Here is a 25,468-nt window from a genome sequence, read left to right as displayed (position 1 = left end):
GCTGTGTCTGGGCACAGGGCCTGGCTGGCTGCTTAGCCTGGGACAGCCCCTGGTCACGGCCAGATCCAGCCCCCACACCCCTGCCAGGACCTTAGATCTCATTTCTTGCACCCCTGCTATGTGTCTGTCTGCATCGGATTTTCTAGAAGCAGAGCATGCGATGGGGATCCCAGTGTGCATGATGGGCTGAGGGAATGCTCTCCGGGCAAGGGGAGGGAGGAAGCAGGAGTCTGGCTTCAGGGTGATCTTACTGTCAAGCTCTGGGGCACAGATAGCACCATGGCATGGACCCATGTTAAGGAAACAGGGAGGCTTCTGCACGTCCACGTTGTAGGTCACTGGCTGGGAGCTGCCCCAGGTGCTGGGAGATGGGAACCATAATCTCGTGGGTGAGGAGGCGCCTGGGAAGCGGCCGACTGAGAGCCGTTACCAGCCGATACTCACAAAGGCAGAGGAACGAGAGCACCTTCCAGGTGAAGGTGATCTGGGCAGGGAAATGACTTTGCCAGCAGTGGCCCAGCATCTCCAGAACAGGCCTGTCTCCCTCTCACCAGCCTTCCACTTCTCTTTGATTGAGGTCTTGCTGTGGGCCAGACCCCGTGCTGAACATTCCATATTCATCTCATTGCACTTTTTAATAAGACACTCACAAGGCACAGCTTCTGAACGCTTATTCACTGAGGAGGCTCAGAGAGGTTGAGCAATGAATCCAAGGTCACACAGCTGTTGGATGGTAGAACTAGGATTCCAGTTTAATTTCCAAAATCTTATTGGCACTGCGTTCTAGTCCCTGTGCTTGTTAGCTCTTCGGGACTCCACTCTGGGGGAACTTCACAATCTCCCGCAGCCCCACTGTTCAGCCTCTTCTAAGTGGCTTCCCCTCTAGTTTGCTGGCTCCGTTTCATCCACCATCCTTCTTCCCCCAGAAGCCACTCGTTTACGGTTTCTGGTTCCCCCTCCTGCAGCTTTGAATATCTGCCCCTCCCCCCTGGATCCTACCTTCTCCATATCCAGAGCCCCTCGTTCTGCCAGGAGCCAGAAATACCTGACTTGCCCACAAATGACATCTCACTGGGGAGGGATCCCGTTGTCACCACTGTCTCTGCTGGCACCTCCATCAACATAGATCTTCCTAAAGACAACAGACATTTATCCCTGACAGTCAGAGGTGCCACTATAATCAGATGCTGGAAGCCCAGATTTTGTGCTGTCAACAAATTGACAAGGGCTCTTCCGTCAGTGTGGAAAGGGGCCGGGGGTGAGGGGTGGGGCGTCGGTCAGAGATCGCTTGTGCTCCGCAAGAGCCACTTCCCCTGGGGTCAGGGCTGAGCTTTGGCAGCTGGGGCAGCAAGCTGGCTCACCGGACACATGACAGAAACGAAGGAGGGGCTCTGGCATCCTGAGTGGCGTGTCGCCGCTGGGTCCTGGGTCCAGGCAAAGAAGACAGACATGGGGGCTGGAAAAGGGACAGTAACAAGTGTGGTGGGAGGCCTGACAGGTGCTCACCAGGACTGTTCTTTCCTCCACCAGGGCTACATGGGAGACGCACCATGACCCCTGCTGGTGGGTGGGTGTGGTTAGGTCTCAGGTCTACCAGATGCCACTGGAAGGAGGGTGCGTCACTTCTGGGCTGAGGCAGTGAAAAGCCATGTCTCCCTCTGCTGAGCCAATGATAGGGAAGGACGCCTTCTCTGTCGGGGAGATGGTGGGGCCACACTCCTTCACTGATTTTCACAGCGGAGCACAGCTGTCTCAGGGGGCGGCCAGACAGAGAAAGAGACGTTGTTGGCCGACTCACCATGACGTTGGGGCCGTTGCTCGTCATAGCAGAGTCTAGCCCAGCCTGGCCAATGCAGTTCCAGTCTGACGATTACACACCGAGTGCTGAGTGTGTGGGAAGTGCTTGACTAGGATCCTCTCACTACATCCAGCGGCGCCCCCTCCAGGAAGGCCCCCTTATTTACTGTTGTCTGACTGATGAGGGGCAACTGAGGCATAGAGAGAGTAAGTGACTCCCACGAGCTGTCACACAGCTTATAGATGGCAAGCTGGAAGTCCAGGCCCAGAACTGTGCAGGTTCCACAACTGGAATTCTTGACCCAAAAGCTCCAGAGAGGTCACCCTGATTCTTCTGTCCTTCCTGGGCTCCACGCACCAGGGCTTGGTAGGACCTGGGGGAGCATGCGAAAGCCATCTTCAGAGTATCCTATCACCAGCATTAGTGGAGTCCCTGATCCAGGCAGTCAAGGGCCACATGCACACCAGTCTCTGCTCCCATGGAGCTGGAGGTCTGGCAGAGGCACGGGCCATGCACAGTGTGGAGGCTGGAGTGAGTAATGGGAGCGTGTGTGTATGTGTGTGAACACGAGTGAAGGTGGGATGGAATGTGTTTAGCAAGCAGATGGGCCTGGCTAGCCTGCTAGAGGAGGCTGTGTGGGATGGGGTGGGACGATGGTGGGGCCCAGGCCAGACACCAGACGGAACCCCCTAGCCTCCCCTAGGGCTGTAGGTCTGCCATCCCCCAGCCTTGTGTTTAGGAGGCAGGGGATTGTACAAGGGTACATCTTCCTATTTCTCGGACTCTAGAGTGGGGCTCATGACAAACCTGGGTGTGGACCGTGGCCTACCTACACTCTTAGAAGCAGCAAGCAGCGGTGCGTGGCTCCGTTTTAGCTTTTGATGAATGGAGGGCGGAGCCCTGAGCTGGGGGGACGCCAGCACGTAGAATAGAAAGAGGCAGACGGATGTGGGTGTAAATCCAGCTTCCACTGCTTGCCCCCGAGTGACCTTGAACTAGTCTCCTTACTTCCCATCATCAGTATCTGCATCGGATAAGCAGGAATAATCGCTTTTCCCTTGGAGGCCGCCCGTGAGGACTAGCCGGCATAAGGTAAGTTTCTCTCCTTTCCTCCTTTCCTACCCTTTTCACAATGTTCCCTCCAGCAGCCCTGGTCCTCTCCAGCTGGGAGTTCACGTAGGACCCTTTTCTGGACCATGCAGGAGGCCTGCCCCAGAGGGCCACCTGGGGCCCAGCGGCAGGTGGCCCCTGCCTTCATCCGGAAAAGAAAGATCAACTTGAACATAAAGCACCCCCAACATCTCCAAGCATTATGTCCCCAGAGGGAGTTTGCAGGCGGAGTAATGTATGGCTCCATTTTTAGATGTTGCTGAATTCCATTTGCCGGAGATCTGTGTTTTATTGCCGTATCAGTGTTTCTAAATTGCACTATATTTTCTTAGCTTGATGGGAATTTACAGCACCCGGATTGGAGCGAAATTGGGCTCTCCCCGAGGCTTGGAAATCACTGGGGTCGATTGCTATGGCTGCTGCCTCCCCCCTTGGACTGTTTCTGCTAATTATTCATATTAAGAAGAATCAGAATCTGAGAAAGGACACCCAGGAGATTCGCTTGGTGAGACAGTTTTGAAGACTGGGAGGTCCGCGGCTGCTGCCCATGGGGGATCTGGGGTGCCTTGGATGAGGTGGGAGGGCTGTGGCACAGGGTGCAGAGGCAGATGTGGATGGGAGGCTGGGGAGCTGGGAGGACCCAGCCAGCAGCCAGCCATGGGTCTGGCATTTCCCAGGGGAATCTAGACATAAGGTTTGACAACCAAGATCCCAGGCGCTATAAAGCTGCTCACCCAACATTCCTTCGGTGGCCTCAAAGCACTTTCACGTCTTCTTGATTCTCCTGTGAGGAGAGGAGGACAGGGATGATCAGCCCCATACTACAGATGAAGAAACTGAGGGCTTAGGGGACCAAGGCACATAATAGAGCTGGGATTGGAATCCAGGGCTGTCTGACCGAAATGGTGTTTTCTCCCTGGCACAGGTGGCAGGTTGATCCCCGTTTCTGTCCACTCTGGAGACTTGGGAGGGGTGCTGTCATTTACTGAGCCTGCTAGGTGGCAGGCACTGCACTCGACATTCCTGGCATCCGCTCATCGGACCCTCCTCGAGGTGGGTATTACTCAGCTCACTTCGTAGAATAGCTTCAGGATGTGAAACCATGTTTGCAAGCTCACACCGCACCTCATAAATGGCAGAGCGGAGATTCAGTCCCAGAAATCTCTGCATCCAAAGCTCATTTTTAGCCACCTTGCTTCACTGCTTCTGGTGACACCAGCTCACGCAGCTCCTGCTGAGAGAGGAACGACTGCCCGGACTCTGGGGTGGGAATCCTGATGCATTCTGGGAGTCAGATGGTGCCTGTCTGGCACGGCCGTTCCGCAGGCTGCAGGCTCCCGCGAGGGAGGCCGGGGTGCTCAGGCTGCACCTGCATTCGCAAATCATCGTTTTCCCTGCCCCAGCCTCCCCGCGGGATGCCATAGCGCCCGGGGCATGGGGCAGGGAGAGGACGGAGTCCCGAGGACCCAGCTGGGGACAGCAGAAAGTTCTGGGTTGTTCCTCTGGCGGGTCCCGGCAGTTTGTCTCACTTGGCAGTGATCCTCTGTCTAAAAGCACGTCCGACGTTTTGTGCAATAAAGTTAATGGACTTCTCCATCTTAGAGCAGCTGAATTCTCTTGGAGCAGATGCTGAGGGTTATGGATGTCCTAATTAGGAAGCTGCCTTTGGCATCGAGGAAAGGAGGGGAGGCTCATGACGTTGCACGTCCTGCGAAGACCCCCTGCCAAACCGCTTTCCCGGAGCCTGCCAGGGCAGGCACGCTGCGGCAGAGGAGAGAGACGGTTCTTTCTTCTCCCGTCTCTCACTTCCCTTCCAGCACCAACAGCCCTCCTCGTTTCCAGAAGGGACCAACAGGTCCAGGCAGGGTGGCCACAGCCTCCTGAGTCCGAGGGACTGCAAACAGGGTTTAGCATTGCAATCAAATAAAACTTACAACCAAGTTAATCTGACACATTTATTGATGTGCATAATTGTTATTGGACTGCACTGCAATTAGGCATAAATGGTAGGTCGTTCCTGTGAGCGACTGTAATTAGTAATTCTCATTTTTGGCCCAATCAAGTTCGGCTTTTTTTTTTTTCCTCCTATAAGTATAGATGTTCCCTAGTGTCTGTAAACAGCATTGGTTATCGACTGTTTTCCAATTCACTCATTCATTTATTCACTTCCCAGTTTATCAAATCTCTGAAACAGAGATCCTGGCCTGGAGGTCTCATTCTGAGGTTTCCTGGGCGATTGTGGATGAGTTGTTCTACTTTTCTTAGCCTCTCTTTCTACATCTGTAAAATGGGCATGGTGTCCTCTAGCTCAGAGGGTTATGGGGAGAATGCTGGGAGTTGAGGTCAGCACACCACTCACAGAGTTGGGTCTGGACTTGCCACTCAGTTGGCTGGAAGCTAGTATTATGCTGGTGATGATTTTATTACTGACACCTTCTCCTCGAAAAGAAAGACACCAGTGTGAAGAGCTCTCAAGTTGTCGGCCCTCTGATCAGAGGGGTTTCCGAGTGCGGAGCAGGCCTGTCCCTCAGACTTTGCAGGCACCTGGAGGCAGGTTATGAAAGAGTGCCCGGAGCCGGTGACATTTGGGTGACGGCACCTGCTGTGACACCTCAGGCTCACCCACAGGTGAATGGGGCTGAGAAACTTCTAGTTTTCCACGTTTGTGGTCTCACTACAGCCCAGACCTTGGGAAATGTGGGACCCAGTGAGACTTCCCCAAGGAGGAAATTACCTGTAGATGGCAGGAGGCCTTTACTAAATGCTGGGGTCTGAGGCTGGACTGGGGAGAAACTGGTTCTTGGGGCAGAATAAAAGTAAAGGCTTTGGGCCAGAGGGGTTGGACAGAGGGGAACATTCTCTTGGAGGAAAATCTGGGAGCCTGTGGATGCCTGGGGGTACCTGTGCTTTAGCAACACACTTCACACTGGGAGAGATGGCCTGGGGGCCAGGCTGGAGCGGGCTGGGACTGTGGGGCTCTTGGCCAGGCCAGAGCTGGAGTAAGGAGCATGGAGGAGGCCAGGGCAGGATCCTAAGAGGTCGCAAGGCAATGGTGACTCCTTGAGATGGCAAGGCAAACAGCCCTGGGTTAGCTCTGGTCTGCCGCTTACCCCCTGGAACTTGGGGAAGTTACTTGGCTTCTCTGAACCCTAGGCTGCTCATCTCTATGAGGGGGTCAGTGCCCTTCACGTCCCCTGCCCTTACCACTTCCCCACAAATGGTCACATTTCCTACTGCCACCACTTGCCTTGCTGTCCCTGAGGCCTCATCCTGCCCCAGATCCCGCCTTGCCACCTGTGGCATTCCAGAAGTACTGGGGATTGACAACCTCTGGGGACTTGCCTGGACCAAAGATTGGTGTATACATACCCCTGCTCTCTCTCTGCTTGGATGAGAAGCCAAGTAGCATCTTATAAGCTGCTCCCAGAGGTCCTTGGGTGGATGAAGCTTCCGTTGCTCCCCCCCATTTTCCCTTACATCCTGCTGGATACTGACAACTCAGTCTCCAAGGAGCTCCAACGATTGAGGAATCAGGGACAGAGGCCCGAACCAAGCTGAGCTGACACTTGGATCTTTGGAAATAAAGGACATGGGACCGAGGCAGGATGCGGGGGCTGGTCTGGTGGGCCCCGTGTGTTCCGGGGCAGGTCGGATGCTCTGGAAGTCATCTCCACAGGACCTCCTCATTCCATATCTTGTCTGGAGGCCGAGGCAGGCAATAAATTCCCTCGGTGGAGCTGGTCCCAGCATGGGCCACCCTGCAGAAAGGCTTCATCAGCGGCCTCATTTGCATAAGATAATGAAACTGCAGTAAAAATAGTAAAAGAAAAAATGGCCTGGCAACTTTGTTTCCATAATGACAGATGCTTCTTATACACTCGGCTTCTGTTTCTCAAGGAAGTGCCATCAAGGCCCCAGGGGAGCCGTGTGTCCCTGCCGCCTGATTCACGGAATGGCGACCTGCAGCCCCAGGAGTGCCTGGCCCCTGACCTTTTCCTGCTCGTTGCTCACTCCAGAGGAACCTGGAGGGGACAGACGTGGAGAAGGGGAGTGAGTGAAAGGCAGAGAAGGACCCTTGCAAACAGTATGCCAGTTCCCTGACACTAGACGTGTGCTTTCACGGAAGCTCTTCCTTTCCTCTTGCCGTGAGCTCCCTGAGGCATAGGACAGTGAACCAAGGCTGTGAGCAGACCAAGGCTGCCTGCTTCAACTAAGGGGGGACTTGAGGCTTGTCTCCAGTTCTGAGTGCTTGTCTCCTGCCACGAGTGACAGGAGGCCTGTGCCACAGGAGATGGCAAGAGAAAGAGCCGGGCCATGACCTTGAGGGGAGTGGAGTGGGAGCCAGCTTAACAGGTCTCAGATCCTGGTGCTCCAAGGGGTGAGACGACCAAGGTCAAAGGAAAGGGACCCTTTGACCTCAAGGGTATGGTTTTCTGGGATGGGGCTTCCCGGGGAGAAGGGGCTAAAAGAGCCCAACCAGAATCTGCTTCGGGACCGTCTGGGCCGGTCATCTCCAAGCCACCAGGACTCCACAGGGACTGCATGGGACACAGAAATAACAACCACAACAGCAATGACGATGACGATGATGACGACGACGACGATGACGATGACGATGAATAAAATAAAGAAGGGGCTTGTTCCTCCAGCTCAGAGGGAATGCTCTAGAGCGGTCCCACTTGGCTAGGGGTGTGTGTGTGTGTGTGTGTGTGTGTTTCTTGCCACGCCACCACCTTCCCTCTACGTGTTCAGGACAGGGGCCTGGTCCTGTCTCTGTGTGGGAGGGCGTGGCCACAGAGGGTCGGGGGAACGGGATCTGAGGGAATTCCCAGGGCACAGGGGTGCTTCACTCAAGCAACCCGGCCAGCAGGTGTCACCTGGCTGCTGCGGAAGTTGTCCTTATGGGGGCCCTAAGATGTCTAGGGGATGTGTCTGCCCTGGACTCCTGCCACCAGAGGCTGGGATCCACTCCCTGGAGCTCTCTGGGGCCGGCATCTGAACGTGGACACTCAGGAAGGACCCGAGGGTCCCCTAGCACCTGACTCCGTTTCTCTCTGGCGGTTCTTCTCCAGGTTGCCTCCTCGTCTGTGGAGTCTTTGGCCAGATTTGGTTGTTGGTGGCGGGAGTACAGGATCATGCATCCTTCCAGATGTGTTGGGTCTTAGACTGGGACCCAGACCTTTGAACTTAGAAACTGAGTATATGGGCATCTTTGTTTTCTCTGGGCCTGGGCTCTGGGCCTGCAATGGGAGAGGGCTCCACTCATTCGTTACTTTCCTCCACAATTAAAACTATCATCGGGGACGCCTGGGGGGCTCAGTGGGTTAAGCCTCTGCCTTCAGCTCAGGTCATGATCTCAGGGTCCTGGGATCGAGCCCCGTATCGGGCTCCCTGCTCAGCGAGGGAGCCTGCTTCTCCCTCTCCCTCTGCCTGCCACTCCCCCCTGATTGCGCTCTCTCTCTGTCAAATGAATAAATAAGATCTTTAAAAAATATCAATTGAACTGTATGGGTGCCAGGTAATATGGGCTCCACTGCCTTCTTTGGGGAGAGAGCCGCAAGAACCCTCCCGAAGGGGGAGAACACCACCTCCTGCTCTTGGGATTGAGGAATGGAGGGAGAGGCAAGGCCTAGGATCCTTTCCTTGCCTCCTTAAGATAGGGCCATGGTGAGACTTGTGCCTGGGAAAGCCAGCCAGATAGAGATGGGCTCTGAGAAGTAGAGTCAGGGGCTCTCAGAGAGGCTGGGAGACTGGGGAGTTTCTGTCCTCTCCCTGTCCAATCCAGAGACAATCAGAGCCACCTCAGTACTCAGAGGCCTGGCTGGCCCTCATTGAGAGCCCAGAGTGTCAAATGGATCTCTGGGCCAAGCTCTGAGCCCCAGCGGGAAGGAGACTTGTCTTACTACTCACCAGACTATCCCCTGAGGATGCTCAGTGTATCGTAGGCCCTAATTCTTGCCTTCCTTTCTTCCTTTTTCTTAAGGAAAATTGCTGTCACTTCTTGTTGGCTTATCGCATGCCCAGCCCATGTTAAGTACTTACCATGCATTTTCTCATTTAGCTGCATGACTATTCCACAAGGGTGGGTTTAATGACGATGCATTTTAGATGAGGAAACCAAGGCTCAAGGACATGAAGTTGCTTGTTCAAGGTTACATAGCTAGTAGGTGGTAGAGCTGGACTCACACACAAAATGTTCAGGTCTACGAGTGGATGGATGGATGGATGGATGGATTGAGGGTAGGCAGACAGATAAATGGATAGACAGTTGGGTGGAGTGTTCGACGAATCTGTAGCTGGTGGCCCTTTCCCCTGAGCATCTGAGAAAGATGCTCAGGGGAAAGGGGACAGATTGGTGGATGGGTAGATGGATGGATGGATGAGAGGATGGATGGATGGACAGATGAGAGGACGGATGGATGGGTGGGTAGATGGATGCATGGATGGATGGATGAGTGGGCAATCTACCTGTTCTTTCACCTGTAATGTGGGCTTCATTCTTACCAGGTCTCTTCCCTCTCTCTTCTCCACATTATCCTACTCCCTGCTGGACCTGGAGTCCATCCTGGACCCTAGTGTGCTCACTCCTTGATGACAGACTTCACCTCTGCCTCCCAATGGCAGATAGATGTCCTTCAATCCAGGGCCTCTACCTGCCTCTTCCCTGGCTTAAACCCAAAGCCTCCTCCTGGGTTGTGGCTTCAGGCTAGACCAAAGTTCTCAGACACTATAATCCCCTGGGTCCTGGCCTCCTCTCCCTTCTATAGGGATTTCTGGGGCCTTGACTTGGCACTTGCACTGATGGAATAAGAGGGTGGATATTTTATAAGATCTGCTCAACCCACATAGCTTTCTTTGGAATTTGGGTTTTCTCAATCCTGAAGTAAAGAGCCTGGGTACCATGATTGTATTATGTGATCCTTCACTCTCACTGGCCACAGCTGATTGGATCACAGGTGACCAACTAACCAGAGTTGGCCCAATAATAGTCACTCTCCAGGGAATGAGAATGGGGACATTGGGATACTGAATTAATGATGGTGGAGATTTGGACTAAAAGATCATAGAGATCTGGGTGTGAGCTGTGTCACATTCTGAGACAAGGAGATAATGTATGTCAAGAGCTTAGCATAGCGCCTGCCATGTAGGAAAGCTCAATAAATGCTATGACTTATTATGATTATGATGGTGTCATAGTGGGGCATGGAAAGTTCTGGATGCAAATTAGCCTCTACCAAGCCAATGTTGCATGAGATCTAGAAGGCAGATGAGAGGCAGAGGCCATCTTTCTGCCCCTGTTTTGGGCTGTCTCTGTCTTGGAAACATGAAGGTTTTCAGCAGGATTGCTTCTAGGGTGATGAGAAGCAACATGATGGGGCTAATGGTGGCAGCAGCCTCCTGACCCAGGCAGGCTGAACCCTGGATTGCAGCCCTGGGGTATGCTTTTGCCTCACAGCTCTAGTCCAAGACTCTTGGAGGCGGCTCCTCCCTGGGTGGGTCAGTTCTGTGAGCCACTGGAGGCCTGGCTGGACCTCACTCCCTCTGTTTTGTAAGCATCGGTGTTCAATCCCTTCCTGCTTAAAATGCCCTGTCCTGAGCCCTGGTTATGTATACAGTTTCTGGCTCCCAGGAGAAACAGACTTAGAGCTTCCTTATTTCTACTTAGAAAAAGCTAAGGTAAGATCTCTGATCCGTCAAGCTTGGAGAAGAGGCCCACATCCCCAGCTGTGGCCAAAAGGACAGGGTCACATAAGGACATGATAACCGGTAGGGTAGCTATGTGGATGGTGAGGCACTGGGGACAGATGTGCCTGTGAGAAGACAGAGGTCAAGACAATGTCAAGGATAGACGCCTCACCCTTGATATCTGAAATGAGAATGGGGGACCTGAGTTGGAGCCCCCCACAACCCGCCCATCACCAGGGTCCCCTGCCTGGGGCACAGTCAGCCAGAGGTGACTCAGCTGCCCAGCCCCCTCTGGTTCAAAGGAGAGAGAAGCGAAACAGAAAATGCACCTTATGCGGACACTGTTTTCTAGAAACATTTCTTTATTTAAAATTTAAAACCATATTACCTCATACAGCAAACTGTGCACTTTGATATATCACAGTGTCTTAAAAAGGAAAATAATCAGATTTGTTTGGAAAGTTATTTACATCAGCCTAGAATGATTGGCAAGTAACACAGTTACTATGAAACCCAAATTGTTACAAAATGTTTACAAAAAACTATATTCATAGAAATTCTGCATGTCCACAAAGGGCATCCCCTGAATGGCCCAGAGACCAGTGTGTGGGAACCATGTCGAGGGGGAGTGGGGGACATCCAGGCACTCTGGTCTGGGTGGTGGGACAGGCCAGGGGTCTCACATGGCGCTGTCTGGGGGCTCAGCCCTGGGGCTGGGAACCCAAGTCCCCGACAAGGGAGGCCCAGGCAGAGATGGGGTAGGGGGTTGGAGCACAGTGGTGTGAGGGCCCCAGGAGCCAGGACAGGCCCCTCCTCAGGAGGCTGGATTCAAATGTGCTCTGGCGGCGGGGGTAGGGGGTGCCCAGAGGCAGATCAAGTGCACACCAGCCTGACACACGGGGCCCAAGCAGAAGGCAGGCTGTCGACCACACGGAAGCTCACTCCAGGTGTCCTCTCCCCTGCAAGACCCCAGAGGTGCTCTGACTGATGACAGGGGCCAGACAGCTAGCTAAAGGACTGGGGTGGTGAAGACAGGAGGAGAGGGGCAGGGCAGGGCCCTGGGGTCAGCAGGGAAGGTGGGGGTGCTCCCTGCCCACTGCCCCTGCTGGGGGAGATGGAGCGGGGGAGGAAAGGCAGACAGATGGCTTGGGCTGTGCTAGGGCGGGAGGGGCCTTGCTGGCTTCTCCTCTTTCCCCCTGGTGTAACTGTGCCCTTCACACTTCTGGCTCCTCTGTCACTTGCTAACAGCTGGCCTCTGGGTCAGAAGGGCCTGGGGAGGTCGTCTGCAGTGGGACGAGCCTGCTGGCGTTACTGCAGCCGCTGCCCTGTAGCTGGAGGCCCCAGAGAAAATAGAGACACACTGCAGGGTGACTGGACATCTTCTAGAAGGCAGGCGACAGGGCCAGTAAGTAGGGCACAGGGACATTGCACTGGCATGCGGACAATGCCTTTGGGGCCGTTCTCTTTAAAAAAAGCATTTTCCCTAGCCGTGAACTGTGCCTTTGTGTGTGGGTGAGAATCCGAGGTCTCTGCCACCTAGAATGTTCCAGACTTTTACGATATTCCAAGGGAAGCCTGACACCTACCTGGCCACTGCGACAAGTACAGGTCTTGGAGCCCAGCGCCAGCATGACATAACTCCCTAGACACAGGCCCTGCTTGCCGACCTGCCTCAGATGCTCTCAGATGGAGATACGGCCCCTGGATCTCTCCTGTCCTTCGCCAGGAAGCACCAGCTGGGCAAGGCTTGTCCGCCAGCCCCAGTGGTTCAGTCCAGAGCTCTGATGTGTGCCCCATCCCCACAGGGCCCCTGCCCCAGGTGGCCTCCACTCCAGACTTGGCTGCTGTTGCCCGATCCCTCACCTGGTCCCCACCCACACTGGCTGGGTTATGTACACTCTGTGTGCAGACGTGCGGGGGGGGGGGTGCATATACACATGGGACTACAGGTCATATATACACTGTGCATATATATATATACAGCATATATATATATATATCTTTTTACATTCATATATATATTGTACAGAACATTAACCTTCCACCAAAAACAGTTTTGTGACTTCACGGATGGCCTCAGCTCTGAAATTTTAACTCCAGGGCAAATCCAGGACTGAAAAATGAGAGCTTGATCCAGACTGGCACGGGGACACGAGGCAGGGCCCTCCTGCCGTGGCAAGCAGCTGGGCCCATTCAAGCTGTGTCCATCCCGTCTGGGAGACTCTTCCAGATGCGTCCGTTCAAGTCCTGTCAACAGAATTGGGCTCATTCCTTGAGTCTGACCACGGGGCTGGGCCCATCCCGGAAGTTTAAGTCCATCCAGCTGTTTGTCCAGACCACGAGGCCCTTCCAGATGGCCATCCACACGGGACCAGTCCAGACATGGGCCAGAGTTTGGCCAATTTCCAGATGTTTGTGCAGACAGCTGAGAATGGCTTGGGAAGGGCCCTGCTTCATGCCGAGTGACGAAGCAGCAGCTTGTACCCATCCACAATGCACCCCTGGAAAAGAAGGCTGGGAGGGAGCCTCTGTGCTCAGCGAGCACGCGCCCGGCTCAGACTTATGCTCCCCTCCAGGGTAAGGAGGGCAGGGACTTCTCCCTGTGTGGAACCTTCTTCCAACCCTGCCAGACCCTTCCCCATCCTCGGCCAGCACTTCTGTCTTCAAGTGCACTGGGGAGGGGCAGGATGTGCTCTTCTAGTTGAGGCCGTCTTGGCTGGGAGGTCGGGGGCGGCCCTCCAACCCCTCCAAGATTCGGAGTCAGCTCACCCCCCACAAGATCCTGATTCCTCTTGAGAGACACTTGCAGAGCGGGGCCACCTGAATGGTGACCAAGCAGTCAGGGTTTTCTTATCTGTCCTTAGCAGAGAGACCAGTAACAGGTCAAGGGGAGAGGGGGAGGAGGAAGGTTCATCGTCTGAAAGCCCCAGGGCCTTGGTGACTGGTGGGGTGTGTGTGTGGGGGGGTCTCCTCACTGTTGCCCCTCAACTGGGCCAGTCTGAGCCGGCTGAGAGGAGGCACTGGCATTTCAGGTGGGAGATGGGGGTGAGAGGTGGGGGTGATCTTCTGTTAAGGAAAGGCATGTGGGGTCAGACAAGGACAATCCAGCACCTGCTCGGGCGAGTCCCATCTTCTGTTCCATTGAAACCAACTCTGATGGTTCCACAACCAACCTCGGTGCCACCGTGGTGGGCATGCCCCTGCGCACCCCCGCAGCTCAGGTGTGCACCTGCTGGCACGGTTGACTTCACCTTTAATTCCTCTTGATCTGCCAGGACGCAAACACCTTCCCCCCTGCTGGGGAGAGAGACAGCTCCTGTTTGGGCAGAAGCGATCTCCACTGCACTTGGAACACTGGGCTGGTCTCAAAAGCAATCCAAGGACACCAACCAGAGTTTGAACATGAGCCACACACATGGACATAAGGCTTGAGTGGATGGGGGGGAGGTCAGGCAACATGCCACCCCACTTTCATTTAGAAGTCTAAAAATCATTTTAGTACCTTTTGGGGGATTACCCTATTTGAATAGTGCCTCCAATTGCCACTAATCTTCATTCCACTGATGCAACATCTTCCCCAAACCATGCCACTTCCTTCTCCCCCATCAGCCTCTGTGCATGTACAACCTCAGATGAACACGACTCGCTCATGGAGTGTCATACACAAAAGCACCCTGTCTCGACAAAGCCTTGTGACAAATGATCTCTCCCTACAACAGATACGCAAACAGACCTCGGTTCCCTGCTGTCCTGATTGTCCATCTCTGCTCCTGCTGTGAGCCGGAACACAGGTGTGAGTTTGCACACCCATGTGTGAGCATACCCTCTCCCCAAAAAACTCCAGTGTCACATGGCTCCTTGCACACGTGCACTGACCTGTCCTGCACAGCTCTCTGGTTCTGTCCTCCATCCTGCTCTTTGCTGCAGACGCACACCCCCACATACAGGTGCACACATGCTCACACGTGGACCCCTCGATGACATGGCTTCTTCTTTTAAACATTTGGCAACACTGTGGGTTTTCTCTTGTCTTCCACCCTCTGCCATTGGTGCATAAATGTGCACCCCTGCATGCATGCACACACACACACACACACACACACACACACACACAAGCATACACACTCGTTCATGGGTGTATACATGTGTATACTCCCCAGGACCCTAGTAAGACATGGCTTCTCCTGTTTTTCTGTGTATGGGGCTCTGCTGCTTGTCCAGATTTGTCTCCCTCATCCCAGATTCACACACGTGTGTGCACATACCTCAGAATCCAAAGGCTTCTATTATTGCATGTTTTGGACTCTCTTTCATGTCCAAATCTGTCCCTGACCCCCAGCCCCCAGCGCTCACACACACACAGATACTCATATGTGCGTCCACACGCACTCCCACACACAAGCTCACGACAACATGGCTTCTCCTGTCATTAAGTGTGTTGGCGAGGCTGCGCGTCCAGCTCTCTTTTCCCACCTCCCCAGCACACAGCCTGCTGGCGCTGCTGGGAGGATGGGAACCAGCTGGTTTGGTCCTGCAGCTCACAGTTTGGAGGAGGAATGGTATTTATCACATGAGCCTACTGCGCTCTCCTGCTTTGGGAGCCCCTGGAGGGGGGGAGCTAGAGATTATCCTTCACCCCAGCTGAGAAAGTCCTTGAGATCTAAATGTAGCTCTTCCCTAACCAGACTCCCCAGGCAGAAACCGGAGAGAGGTGGAAGGGGGATACAAGTGTCTTCTGGGTCCCCGTCCAGAATCTTCGGCCTTCCCTCTGCTGCTCCGAGACTACCCTCTGCCCTTGGCTATGGGAAGCCCTGCTGGTCCTGTCGTATTCTGTTTAAGGACACTTTGCTCCTAACCCTTCCATGTCTCATTCTTTTTCCAGAATCTTAGTCACAGACTTCTAAAGCATCCATTCTACCTAGCTAGAACCCACAGGTTATCTGGTCTGGCCTTCACTGGTACCTCATCTGGTACTATTTCTTTGCTGTACCCCCAAACCCCACTAGGTCCAAGCTGCTCTGGACAAGAGATCGGGACCTAGATGGCCTGTGTCTCTATGTGGGGTCTTTGGTTAATTCTCCAGGAGGCAGCTTTTCTTTCCCCATCCTTGGGGCCTCTATGAGCTCTGATATCCTGTCCCTGAAAATTTTCCTTTCTGGGGAACGTCTTCAGGTTTGGTAAGTCCAGGAGGCCAAGAGTTCTTTAGGGCCCCTCTGGCCTTCCCCATCTACCTCCAAAATTATCCTGTGCAGTAGGACCTGGATCCTTCTTTGAGGAGGGGTGATGACTTTCACTTCAATCTTGGCTTTTCCTCTCCTTCCAAGGTGACAGAAGGAAGTCAAGGTCAACTGGCCAGGAATAGGGAGTTGTTGATGAGTAGATGGCAAAGAATCCAAGCTCTCAAATGCCACTAGGGTTTAGAAAACAGCTTAGTAACTGGCAAAATAAGACCCAATGGCTCAAGGGCCTACAGGATTTCCTGTAGGAATCCACTGTTCCGCTGGCTTCAAGTATCGGCAAATCTCTAGTCATCCTTTGTGGCAGATTCAGGGGGTCTTTATCCTATGTCCAGAAAATAGAAAATTTGCTCTGACCACTCCTCCACTTTATACTCCTGAAGACCTCCTTGAGGAATGGGAGCCACTGGGACATCATCTATAAGAATTCAAAATGGCGGCCTTTGGGCATTCTCCTTTCTCCCATACCCCAGACTCCTCTTTTCTTCTATGGGGCTCTCTGCCTACAATTTTGCAAAGATGGAGGCTGCCACACATGGTGCCAAGTCCAAGAGACCAGGGCTACGTGAGAAGCCCCTAAGGGATGAAGTCTTTCTTCTGCCCAAGACAAGTGGGGTGGCCATGCCCCATCTTCAACTTTCACTGGCAGCCACGCTACAATCCTTAAGGTGCCCAAGGTTTGTGTCTCTGGTCTCACGGCCATGGTCCAGGAGGCTTGGGCTTGTGGGGGAGGGGGAGACATCATATAAGCTGTTTCCCATTTTCTTTGGCCTCTGCAAGGCCATGGTAGAAACTTCTGACCGTTGAGGAGAGTTGAGGGGCAGGTGAGTTTGGCCTGAGAGAGGCATGTGCTTCCTTTGGCCTTGGCTGTCTCGACTGGCAGCTTTAGAAACCCACAGAAGAAACGAGAGGCGAGTGAGACCCAAGCAGCTGGCCTAGGGGCCTGCTGGTTTCCTGGGAGGTAAGGGCAGAGGGCTCCTGGCCCAGTAGGCAGGCAGCAGCTCTGGCCCCCAAGCCCAGTGTGGGCACAGGGGAGGTGCCTTCCCGTCTTCTTGCTTTCCTCTGCCCTGCCCCCAGGCCTTTGGTCCCCACCCAACCTGTGCCTAGGGGAACACGGGGGCCAGCGATGTGCTGCAGGCCATGCTGTCCTTGCCCGGAAGCCGGCGGTCGTTGAATGTGTGCATGTTGATGACAGCGTCAGTCTTGACCATCATGGGAGGCTGTGGCTTGTGCTTGACCCGACGCTGGCAGGTAAGGGAGAAACGGATCTCATCGGCTACGGTGCTGCAGAAGGAACGCTGGGGCAGGGTGGGAGGGCAAGGGGCACATGGGTGAGGCCCGGCCTTGCAACGCCAGCCAGCTCCTCCCCTTCCTCCCAAGGCTGATGCCAAGGCTGCCTATCTTGCTGTCACCTTTAGGCCACCCACTCTCTGCCCATGCAAGACGACTAGTATGTGAAGCAGCCTACAGAGCATTACGTTCTTGTTAGGAGACTAAGGTAGACAGGGCAGGTAGTAGCATCCTGTCCCCATTTCACAGATGAGGAAACTGAGGTTCTAATGGGCATGCACATTACAGTTTGAGGAGGTGACCTGTCTGATTTTTCTCCACTAGATGCTAACTAAGGGCAGGAACTGGTCAGTTTTATTCCTGTAAGCCCAGCTCCCAGCACTAGGCTTGGCCCAGGGTCTGGCTTAAGAAACACCTGATGAGTGTATGACTAACCTTCCCCCTGGGAGGGCTTCCCACTAAGGGCAGACTCCCCACGCTCCCACACAGGACAGTCCGGCGTGTTTCTCAAGGTGTGCTAGTGGGAGGCATTCCCTGCAGGGCAGCTGGGTGGCAACAGCTTCTGGCCTGGGTCTCTACGGATATCAGAAAGGGATAGCAAAATATAGCTTTGCTGGCTGGTATCTGACGGCAGGGGTTCCTAGGAGACCCATGGCCAGAGGCTGTCCTGCAGCTTGTCTGGAAGGCAGTGGGGGCTCTTGACAGCCTCATTTACGCAGTGAGTCTGGAGCAGGAGCACCCAGATGCCGTGTGCAGGTTGTGCAGGGCGAGGGAATTCTCAATTCTGGCTCTGCCTCCTACCCACTTCCCCTCTGAGCTTTCCCTTGTCTGCCCACTCAACACAGAATGGCATCCCTCCTCACCTGCCGTTATTCATTCTGAAAATATTTACTGAGGCCCTACTATGTGCCATGCACTGTCCTAGGTATCAGGCATACAGACGTGGAAAAGGCAGAGAGGTCCTAGCCCTCAGGGAGCTCATGGTCTATGATGTGACAGACAGGTAATAAACAGGCGAACAAATAAAGCATTTCTGAGCACAGTAACTGTTATTAAGAGAATAAAGCAGTGGAATGAGATAGAGAGGCATTGGGCATGGGGGCCGTTGGGGATGCCTACTTGAGAGGTGGCATTTCAGCTGAAACCTGAATGACCAGAACATGCCAATAATATAGTACTCAGGGAGGAAGAGTATTGCAGGGGCACGGAAGAGCATGTGCAAAAGGCCTGGGGCTGAAATGTTTTTGTTGCATTAAGGATTGAAGAGGAGGCCAGTGTGTGTGGAGGAGAGTGAGGGAGGGAAGTGTGGGAAGGAGGAAGTCAGACTAGTGGGCCGGGACCAGATTTTGTTGTAGGCTTTTGGGTGGATTGTGGAGCTCATTCCAATTGTAATGGCAATTCCTAAAGAATCTGGTTGTTCTTTTTTTAATGTATTGTAATTTTTTTAGCCCTTCTTTATTACTGGACACTGAGAGGAGTGTTCCCCTTCATTTTTCCTGTGCTCATTAACACTTCGGTGAATATCCTTGTTGGTAAAACTGCATCTGTTCTCGGCCACTTCCATGGGATGCCTTTCTAAAAGCAGAAATTCACTGTCAAAAATGTGTGGCCAATTTTAAGACTCTGTCCACATGGCAAAGTTGCCTTCTAGAAACGTTCACATGGACGGCTCCCACCAAGACAGGAGCGTGTCCCTTTCCTCAAGCCCGTGAGAACTGTGACACCAAGAATGATCTTTGCTGACTCTTTGCTGACTCTGGCTTACCTATTACAAAGGGCCCTATTTCATTTCTGATGGATGGAAAAAGTGCCTGTTTTGAACAGTCCCCTCCACATAGGACATACCTGCAGTCTCCTGGCCCTGTGTCCCTTTGGACTTCTCCGTGAGAGGCGCCTCCCTCCAGCCCAGTGGCCCTCAACTCACGTGCACATTGATTTTTTTTTTTAATTTTTATTTTTCAAAAAAGATTTTATTTATTCATTTGACAGAGAGAGAGCACAAGCAGGGGGAGCAGCAGGGAGAGGGAGAGGGAGAAGCAGGCTCCCTGCTGAGCAGGGAGCCCGATGTGGGGCTCGATCCCAGGACCCCAGGATCACGACCTGAGCCGAAGGCAGACGCTTAACCGACTGAGCCACCCAGGCGCCCTCATGTGCACATTTAAATCACCCTGTAAGTACACTTTCTTAAGACACCACTGCCAGGCTCTGCCACAGACCAATTAAAACGGTCTCTGGGAGTGAGGCCAGGGCATTAGCACTTAAAAAACTCTCTCCCTGTGATTATAATTTGCTACCAGGACCCAGAACCACCGCTCAACCACACTGGAATTAATCAGATGGGTTGAGTAGAGTTCTACTGTCTGGATGCTTGGGCCAGACCTCTTAACATTCCTTTCTTTTTTAAACTTTTGATTATGGAAATTTCCAACTATATGCAGAAGTAGAGAGAGCTGTATAATGAACCCCCACGTAACCATCACCCAGCTTCAACAATTACCCTGGAGGGTTTTGTGCAGGGGACTGGCGTGGTTTGAATGAAGTGTTAATCAGGGCACTGGCTGTGTTTGGGGAGCGTATGGGGTAGATGAGGCAGGAAGACCAGAGTGGAAGCTGTGGCATGGGCCAGCTGGAGAGGAGGGGGTTTGGCCTGGCCTGGAGCCACAGTGGTGGGGATGTGTGCTCAGAGTCGGAGCAGAGGTGTGGCAGGCAGCCCTCCTGCTGGAGCAGAGGCAGGGTGGGCTTCGACACCACACGTGCCTGGGAGGTGGGCCCCCGGCTCACGCCCTGTGCTCCCCACTCCCTCCCTTCCCCACGTGGGCTCCAGTTCTTGAGGCTTACCTGCTCTCGCTCTGCTGTTTTGCGGAGCTTGTACACAAACTCGCCCACAGCCACCAGCACGGACAGGACCAGCCCGGCGGCCAGGACAATGAAGATGCCTCCAATCTTCTGGATACCCAGGGCGCTGGCCTCTTTGTTCTCCTCCTCGGGACACCCGCTGCCTCTCCACCACTTCTCCTTCATGATGTGCAGCTTGTCTTCCTCCTGCAGCTGCAGGATGGCGATGGTGATCTTGTCCCGGTATGGGGAGCCTGAGTGCGGGAGCGGGGGTCTGGCTGGCAGGGGCATTCAGTGGTCCCTGCGCATGTGCCCCCGCCAGCACCCTGGACAGCGCCAGCCACCCTCACTCGCCTCCCCAATAGCTCCCAAAGGCCCTTCTTTGAATCTTTGTATGGTGTCTGGGTGAGAGCAAGGTCCTAATTGGGGGTGGGGAGTCTTGTCTAGGAGTCCCTGTCTCCATCAGCCCCTGGAAGGCCCTGTGTGTCGGGGCTGCATCAACAGGGGTGAGGTCAGAGAGAGCAGGCATGACTTCTGAACTGACCCCCCATCTCTGTGTTGGCCTCAGATCTCCACTGCTTAGGCCCAGGCTGATCTCGCAAGGTTGTGACTCTACTCCTTTGTCTCTGGGTTGAAGAGATGCCACCTTTTGAGGCTCAGTGGGATGAGCTGGGAGAGGGAGCAGGAGACGGTGTGCATGAGTGGCTGTGGGGGCCCCGGCCGTCCTCTGTCCCCCAGTCTCCCCGCCCACCCGCAGCCCCTTGCTCACCCATGGGCGTGCCAATGCCGTAGCCCTTGGAATCGATGAGGCCCCCAATCTGGGTAAGGTTGCAGTTCCTCTGGGTGACGTACTCGATGGTCGTGGACTCCATGAGCAAGGCATAGTCGGCTGTCAGGGTCCTCTGGATGCCCTCCTCATTGTTCTTCACCAGTGCTGATGGCTTGCTGCTCATGAAGGCCCACATCTTCTCAAAGGTGGAGATCTTGGATTTCTGGGCCAAGAGGGGAAGGGTGATGCACATGGTCACTGAGGACACCGGGGGGCCAAGCACCCCACACCCCACCTAACAGGGCTCTGGTCACCAATCTCTGTTTCCAACCCTCTGAGGAAGGAAAGGCCACCCCTGGCTTAGCTGTGGAAACTGAGGCCCTGGAAGGGGAGGCCCCAAAACACACAGTTGGTAAGGGATGAAGCCAGGATTCAGACACCCCTGGCTCTTTGCCATGGCATGGTGGTTTTCAGATGATTAAAAAAAAAATTGCATTCTCTTTCTCTAACATTTGTTAAAGGTTTCCATGTGCTGGCCCTGTTCTAAGAACTTTATTTTCATTAACTCCCTGATTCTTCACAACAATCATAGCAGCTGGGGGGCTACCCTTAGCTCCATTTTATGGAAACTGAAGCCATGGATAAGTCACTCGCCCAAGGTTTACTCAGACACTAAGTAGCAAAGTTAGGCTTCCAACCCAGGCCATCTGGCTCTAGAGCTCACGTTCCCAACCACTTAGCTGCACTGCCTCCCAGAAAACTCTGTGAGCATAGAAAGGGAGAGGTGGATGCCAATGAAGGCAAAGCTCGGTGGGTTCTGGGACCCCACTCCCACTTCAGCCAAAGAGGGGCCCATCCCGTGTACTGTGTTCCAAGGGAAGACAAAGGTTTTTCTCTATTGGACTTCATTAACAAGAGAGGCGAGAAGTGGGGGCTGTCAGAGCACGTGGTCTGCAGTCCCCTTATCTCCTTACTGTGATTGTCCCCAAAGCGTCCTGGGCTGGGCACTGCTGGATGAGCAGAACTGTAAGATGAGGCCTAGGGGGTGGGCTGCTGGGCGTGTTCTGCCTGGCTGGGGAGACTCAGAGGTGTTGGGGCTGGGACAGGGACAGGTCAGGGTGCATGGCATTCATGAGATTTCTCCAGAAATGATAGCCAGCCAGCTACCTGCTTCCAGCAGGGAATGACCCTGTCCCCACGGATCCCAGGGGAGCAGGTGGCTCTGCAGGCCCCATTGTACCTGGCTGCTTCCAAGTCTAGCTGTGCCTGTCTGTGATGTCAGTCTGTCTGACTGGCACCCGGCCCAGCTCCGGTGTGCGTGACAGCATGGATGTGTTGAACAGGCTGGTGTAGGGCTGGGGGATGGGTAGGGGATGGGGAAGAAGCTATGCCTGTCAGGAGTCCTGGTGGTGGGGACAGTGGCCAGGAGGAAAGTGTATCTACTATTCTCCAGGGGCTTCCCAGCTCTGCTAAGAGTTGTCCTCTCTAAAACTGGCTCCTGGAGACCCAGGCTCGCCTGGGGGAGCAGGGAGACCTGAAGCAGCAGGCAAGACCCCAGTTGGAATTTTATCAGAACCCAGAATCCATCAAGGGCCAGTGATGCCACCTCTGGTGTCTGGGGCACCTTCACAGACAAGCAGCTACTGTCCCACCTGCAAATTTATCTGCTTCAAAGCTGAAGGTCTGTAAGAGTTCAGATGCTTCCAGCTCCTCCATGTCCTCATCCTACTTTCTGCCAGGTCTGTGTCCAACTAGTCCACCACCGGTTACTCCTGCCTCTTTAGCTCTTACCTTCAAACCTCTGCTTGTCAGCTACTCCTTCTTGCCAGCTACTCTTCCCCGCCCAGCTCCTCCTCTAGCCCCAGACACGCTCCCCCCACTAACTACTCTTGCTCTTAAAAACATTCTGGATTTCCAGCTTTTCTGACCCCTCAGACATTTTCTAGATAATTTTCCAGATAATTTTTGACGTCCAGACTCTCCTTCCCTGGCTCCTTTTATCCCTCAATGCCTTTCTCACGCTGTGACTGTTCCTGCCTAGATGCAAGAAGCTTCTATCCAATTTTCCATCCTGTTCCAATGATGCCTGTCCCTGATACTCCTGCCCTTATGTAATCCCCTCCCCTTGAGTGTGGGCTGGTCTAGAGACTTGCTTTTAACTGCCCCCTTGGAGTGATCAGATGTCACTTCTGAGATGAGGTTACAAGAGACTGCGGCTCTTGCTCACACTCTCTCTGGCTCTTCTCGCTGGCTGCTCTGATGGCGGCTGGCTGCCGTGCTGTGAGTCACCCCGTGGAGAGGCCCATGTGGCCAGGAACAGAGGGCATGCCTCCAGCCAACAGGGAGCAGAGAACTGAAGCCCGCGGTCCAACATGCAGGAGGAACTGTACGCTGTCCACAAGCACGTGAGCGAGCTCGGAAGCAGAGCCCTGAGATGACTATAGACTTAGCCAATATCTTGACTGCAGCCTGTCCCAGACTCTGTGCATAGCACCCAGCTAAGCGGTGCCGCTTCCTGACCCAGTTGGTGATATCAGAATGCTGTTGTTTTAAGACACTGAGTTTTGGGTAATCTGTTATGCAGCAAGAGGTAGCTAGTATATTCTCTAACCCACGTACACATACAAGCTACTTCTCTGCCCCCAAATGATTGTTTTTCAGATAATTGATTCCAATGATTCCTCTAATCAGATCATCCAAGTCCAATACTCCCTGGTGCCAGGGATGCACGCTCCTCAGATACTCAGCCCTCGTAGTCACTACAACTAAGTACTATGGCCCCATGGGTGGCTCCAGCACCTGAGCCCTTTTCCATCCCAGTCTCTCCTGCCTTCCAAATTCTCCAATGGGAACTAGGGATTGATGAGACTATCAGGGCTCCCCTTACATCTTCTAGTGTACATATCATATAACCTTCCAACCATCCATCCACCCATCTTCTTACTTATCATGTTCATGTTCTCACACACACTAATGCATTCAACTAACCACTCAACTATCCACCTAGACTTTTACTTATCCATCCATCCATCCATCTACCCATCCATCTATTCTTTCATACATCATGTTCATGTTCTCACCCATATACTACCTACACACTAATGCATTCAATTAACTTCTCAATTATCCACCTAGACTTTTACTTATCCATCCATCCATCCATCCATCCATCCATCCATCCATCCATCCATGCATCCACCCAGATTCTCCTTCTCTGGCTCCATTTATTCTTCAGAACTTTCTCACTCTGTGACTGTTCCTGCCCAGACTCACTGTAGTAGGAAACTTCTATCCTGCTCCTGCTTCTATCAAGCAACCATCCAACCATGCATCCATGCATCCATCTGCCCATCTTCTCATTCATTATGTTCATGTTCTCATACTACTTACACACTACTTACACACACTACTTACACACTAATTCATTCAACTCACCACTCAACTGTTCACCTAGCCTTTTACTTATCCATCCATCCATTCATCCATCCATCCATCCATCCATCCAACCATGCATCCACCCAGACCCTCCTTCTCTGGCTCCATTTATCCTTCAGAACTTTCTCGCTCTGTGATTGTTCCTACCCAGACTCACTGTAGTAGGAACCTTTTATCCTGCTTCTGCTTCTATCCAAGCATCCATCCAACCACGCATCCGTGCATCCATCTGCCCATCTTCTCATTCATTATGTTCATGTTCTTATACTACTTACACACTACTTACACACTAATTCATTCAACTCACCACTCAACTGTTCACCTAGCCTTTTACTTATCCATCCATCCATCCATCCATCCATCCAACCAACCATGCATCCACCCAGACTCTCCTTCTCTGGCTCCATTTATCCTTCATGAACTTTCTCGCTCTGTGATTGTTCCTACCCAGACTCATTGTAGTAGGAACCTTCTATCCTGCTCCTGCTTCTATCCAAGCATCCATCCAACCACGCATCCGTGCATCCATCTGCCCATCTTCTCATTCATTATGTTCATGTTCTCATACTACTTATGCACTACTTACACATACTACTTACACACTAATTCATTCAACTGACCACTCAACTGTCCACCTAGCCTTTTACTTATTTATCTATCCATCCATCCCATTCCTCCATCCATCCATCCATCCACCCATCCATCTATCCTTTCATACATCATGTTCATGTTCTCACCCATATACTACCTACGCACTAACTTCTCAATTATCCATCTAGGTTTTTACTTATCCATCCAACCATCCATCCATCCATCCATCCACTCATCCTTTCATTCCTCCATCCATCCATCCACCCACCCATCTATCCTCTCAGACGTCATATCCATGTTCTCACCCATATACTACCTATGCACTAATTCATTCAACTAACTACTCAACTATCCATCTAGCCTTTTACTTATTTATCCATCCATTCATCCATGCATCCAACCACCCATCTATCTGTTCTCTTACCCTTCTATCAGTTACCTAACCATCCATTCACTTGGCCACTTCACCCATCTTACCCACTCACTCTCCCATGAATCCAGTCATCCATCAGTAAACCTCAAACACTGGCATAAGTAACTCGAAAATGAACCACTCAGGAAGCCCTGCCCCACTACTTCTGTCTCAGAAAGGGATGCAAACTCCTCCCTGTATCCTTCCCTAACACCCCGTTCCTCCTTTACACAAGCATGTTGAGCAGAAACAGTGTTCTGACATTAAAACATAGGTTCCTTCTGGTGACACCCCACCATAAATGG

At 53.0% G+C, this 25,468-nt stretch overlaps 1 protein-coding gene across 1 annotated transcript in view; it reads right to left on the bottom strand.

Moving 5' to 3' along the window:
* Positions 1 to 16,934: 16,934 nt before the first annotated feature.
* The window catches only part of GRIK3 (glutamate ionotropic receptor kainate type subunit 3), a gene marked incomplete at both ends in the record, with an annotated part of 218,675 nt that continues 210,141 nt past the window's right edge, over positions 16,935 to 25,468 (bottom strand). Inside the window, 3 exons of the mRNA XM_080802689.1 lie at positions 16,935 to 17,129; positions 19,960 to 20,210; positions 20,726 to 20,948. Coding sequence (XP_080658815.1) covers positions 16,935 to 17,129; positions 19,960 to 20,210; positions 20,726 to 20,948 — 669 coding nt within the window. The remainder of the gene's footprint in view (positions 17,130 to 19,959; positions 20,211 to 20,725; positions 20,949 to 25,468) is intronic.

The sequence above is a fragment of the Martes martes genome (assembly GCF_963455335.1).
Source record: "Martes martes genome assembly, chromosome: 4".
NCBI classification, from domain to species: domain Eukaryota; kingdom Metazoa; phylum Chordata; class Mammalia; order Carnivora; family Mustelidae; genus Martes; species Martes martes.
This window is presented reverse-complemented; position numbering and strand designations above follow the sequence as displayed.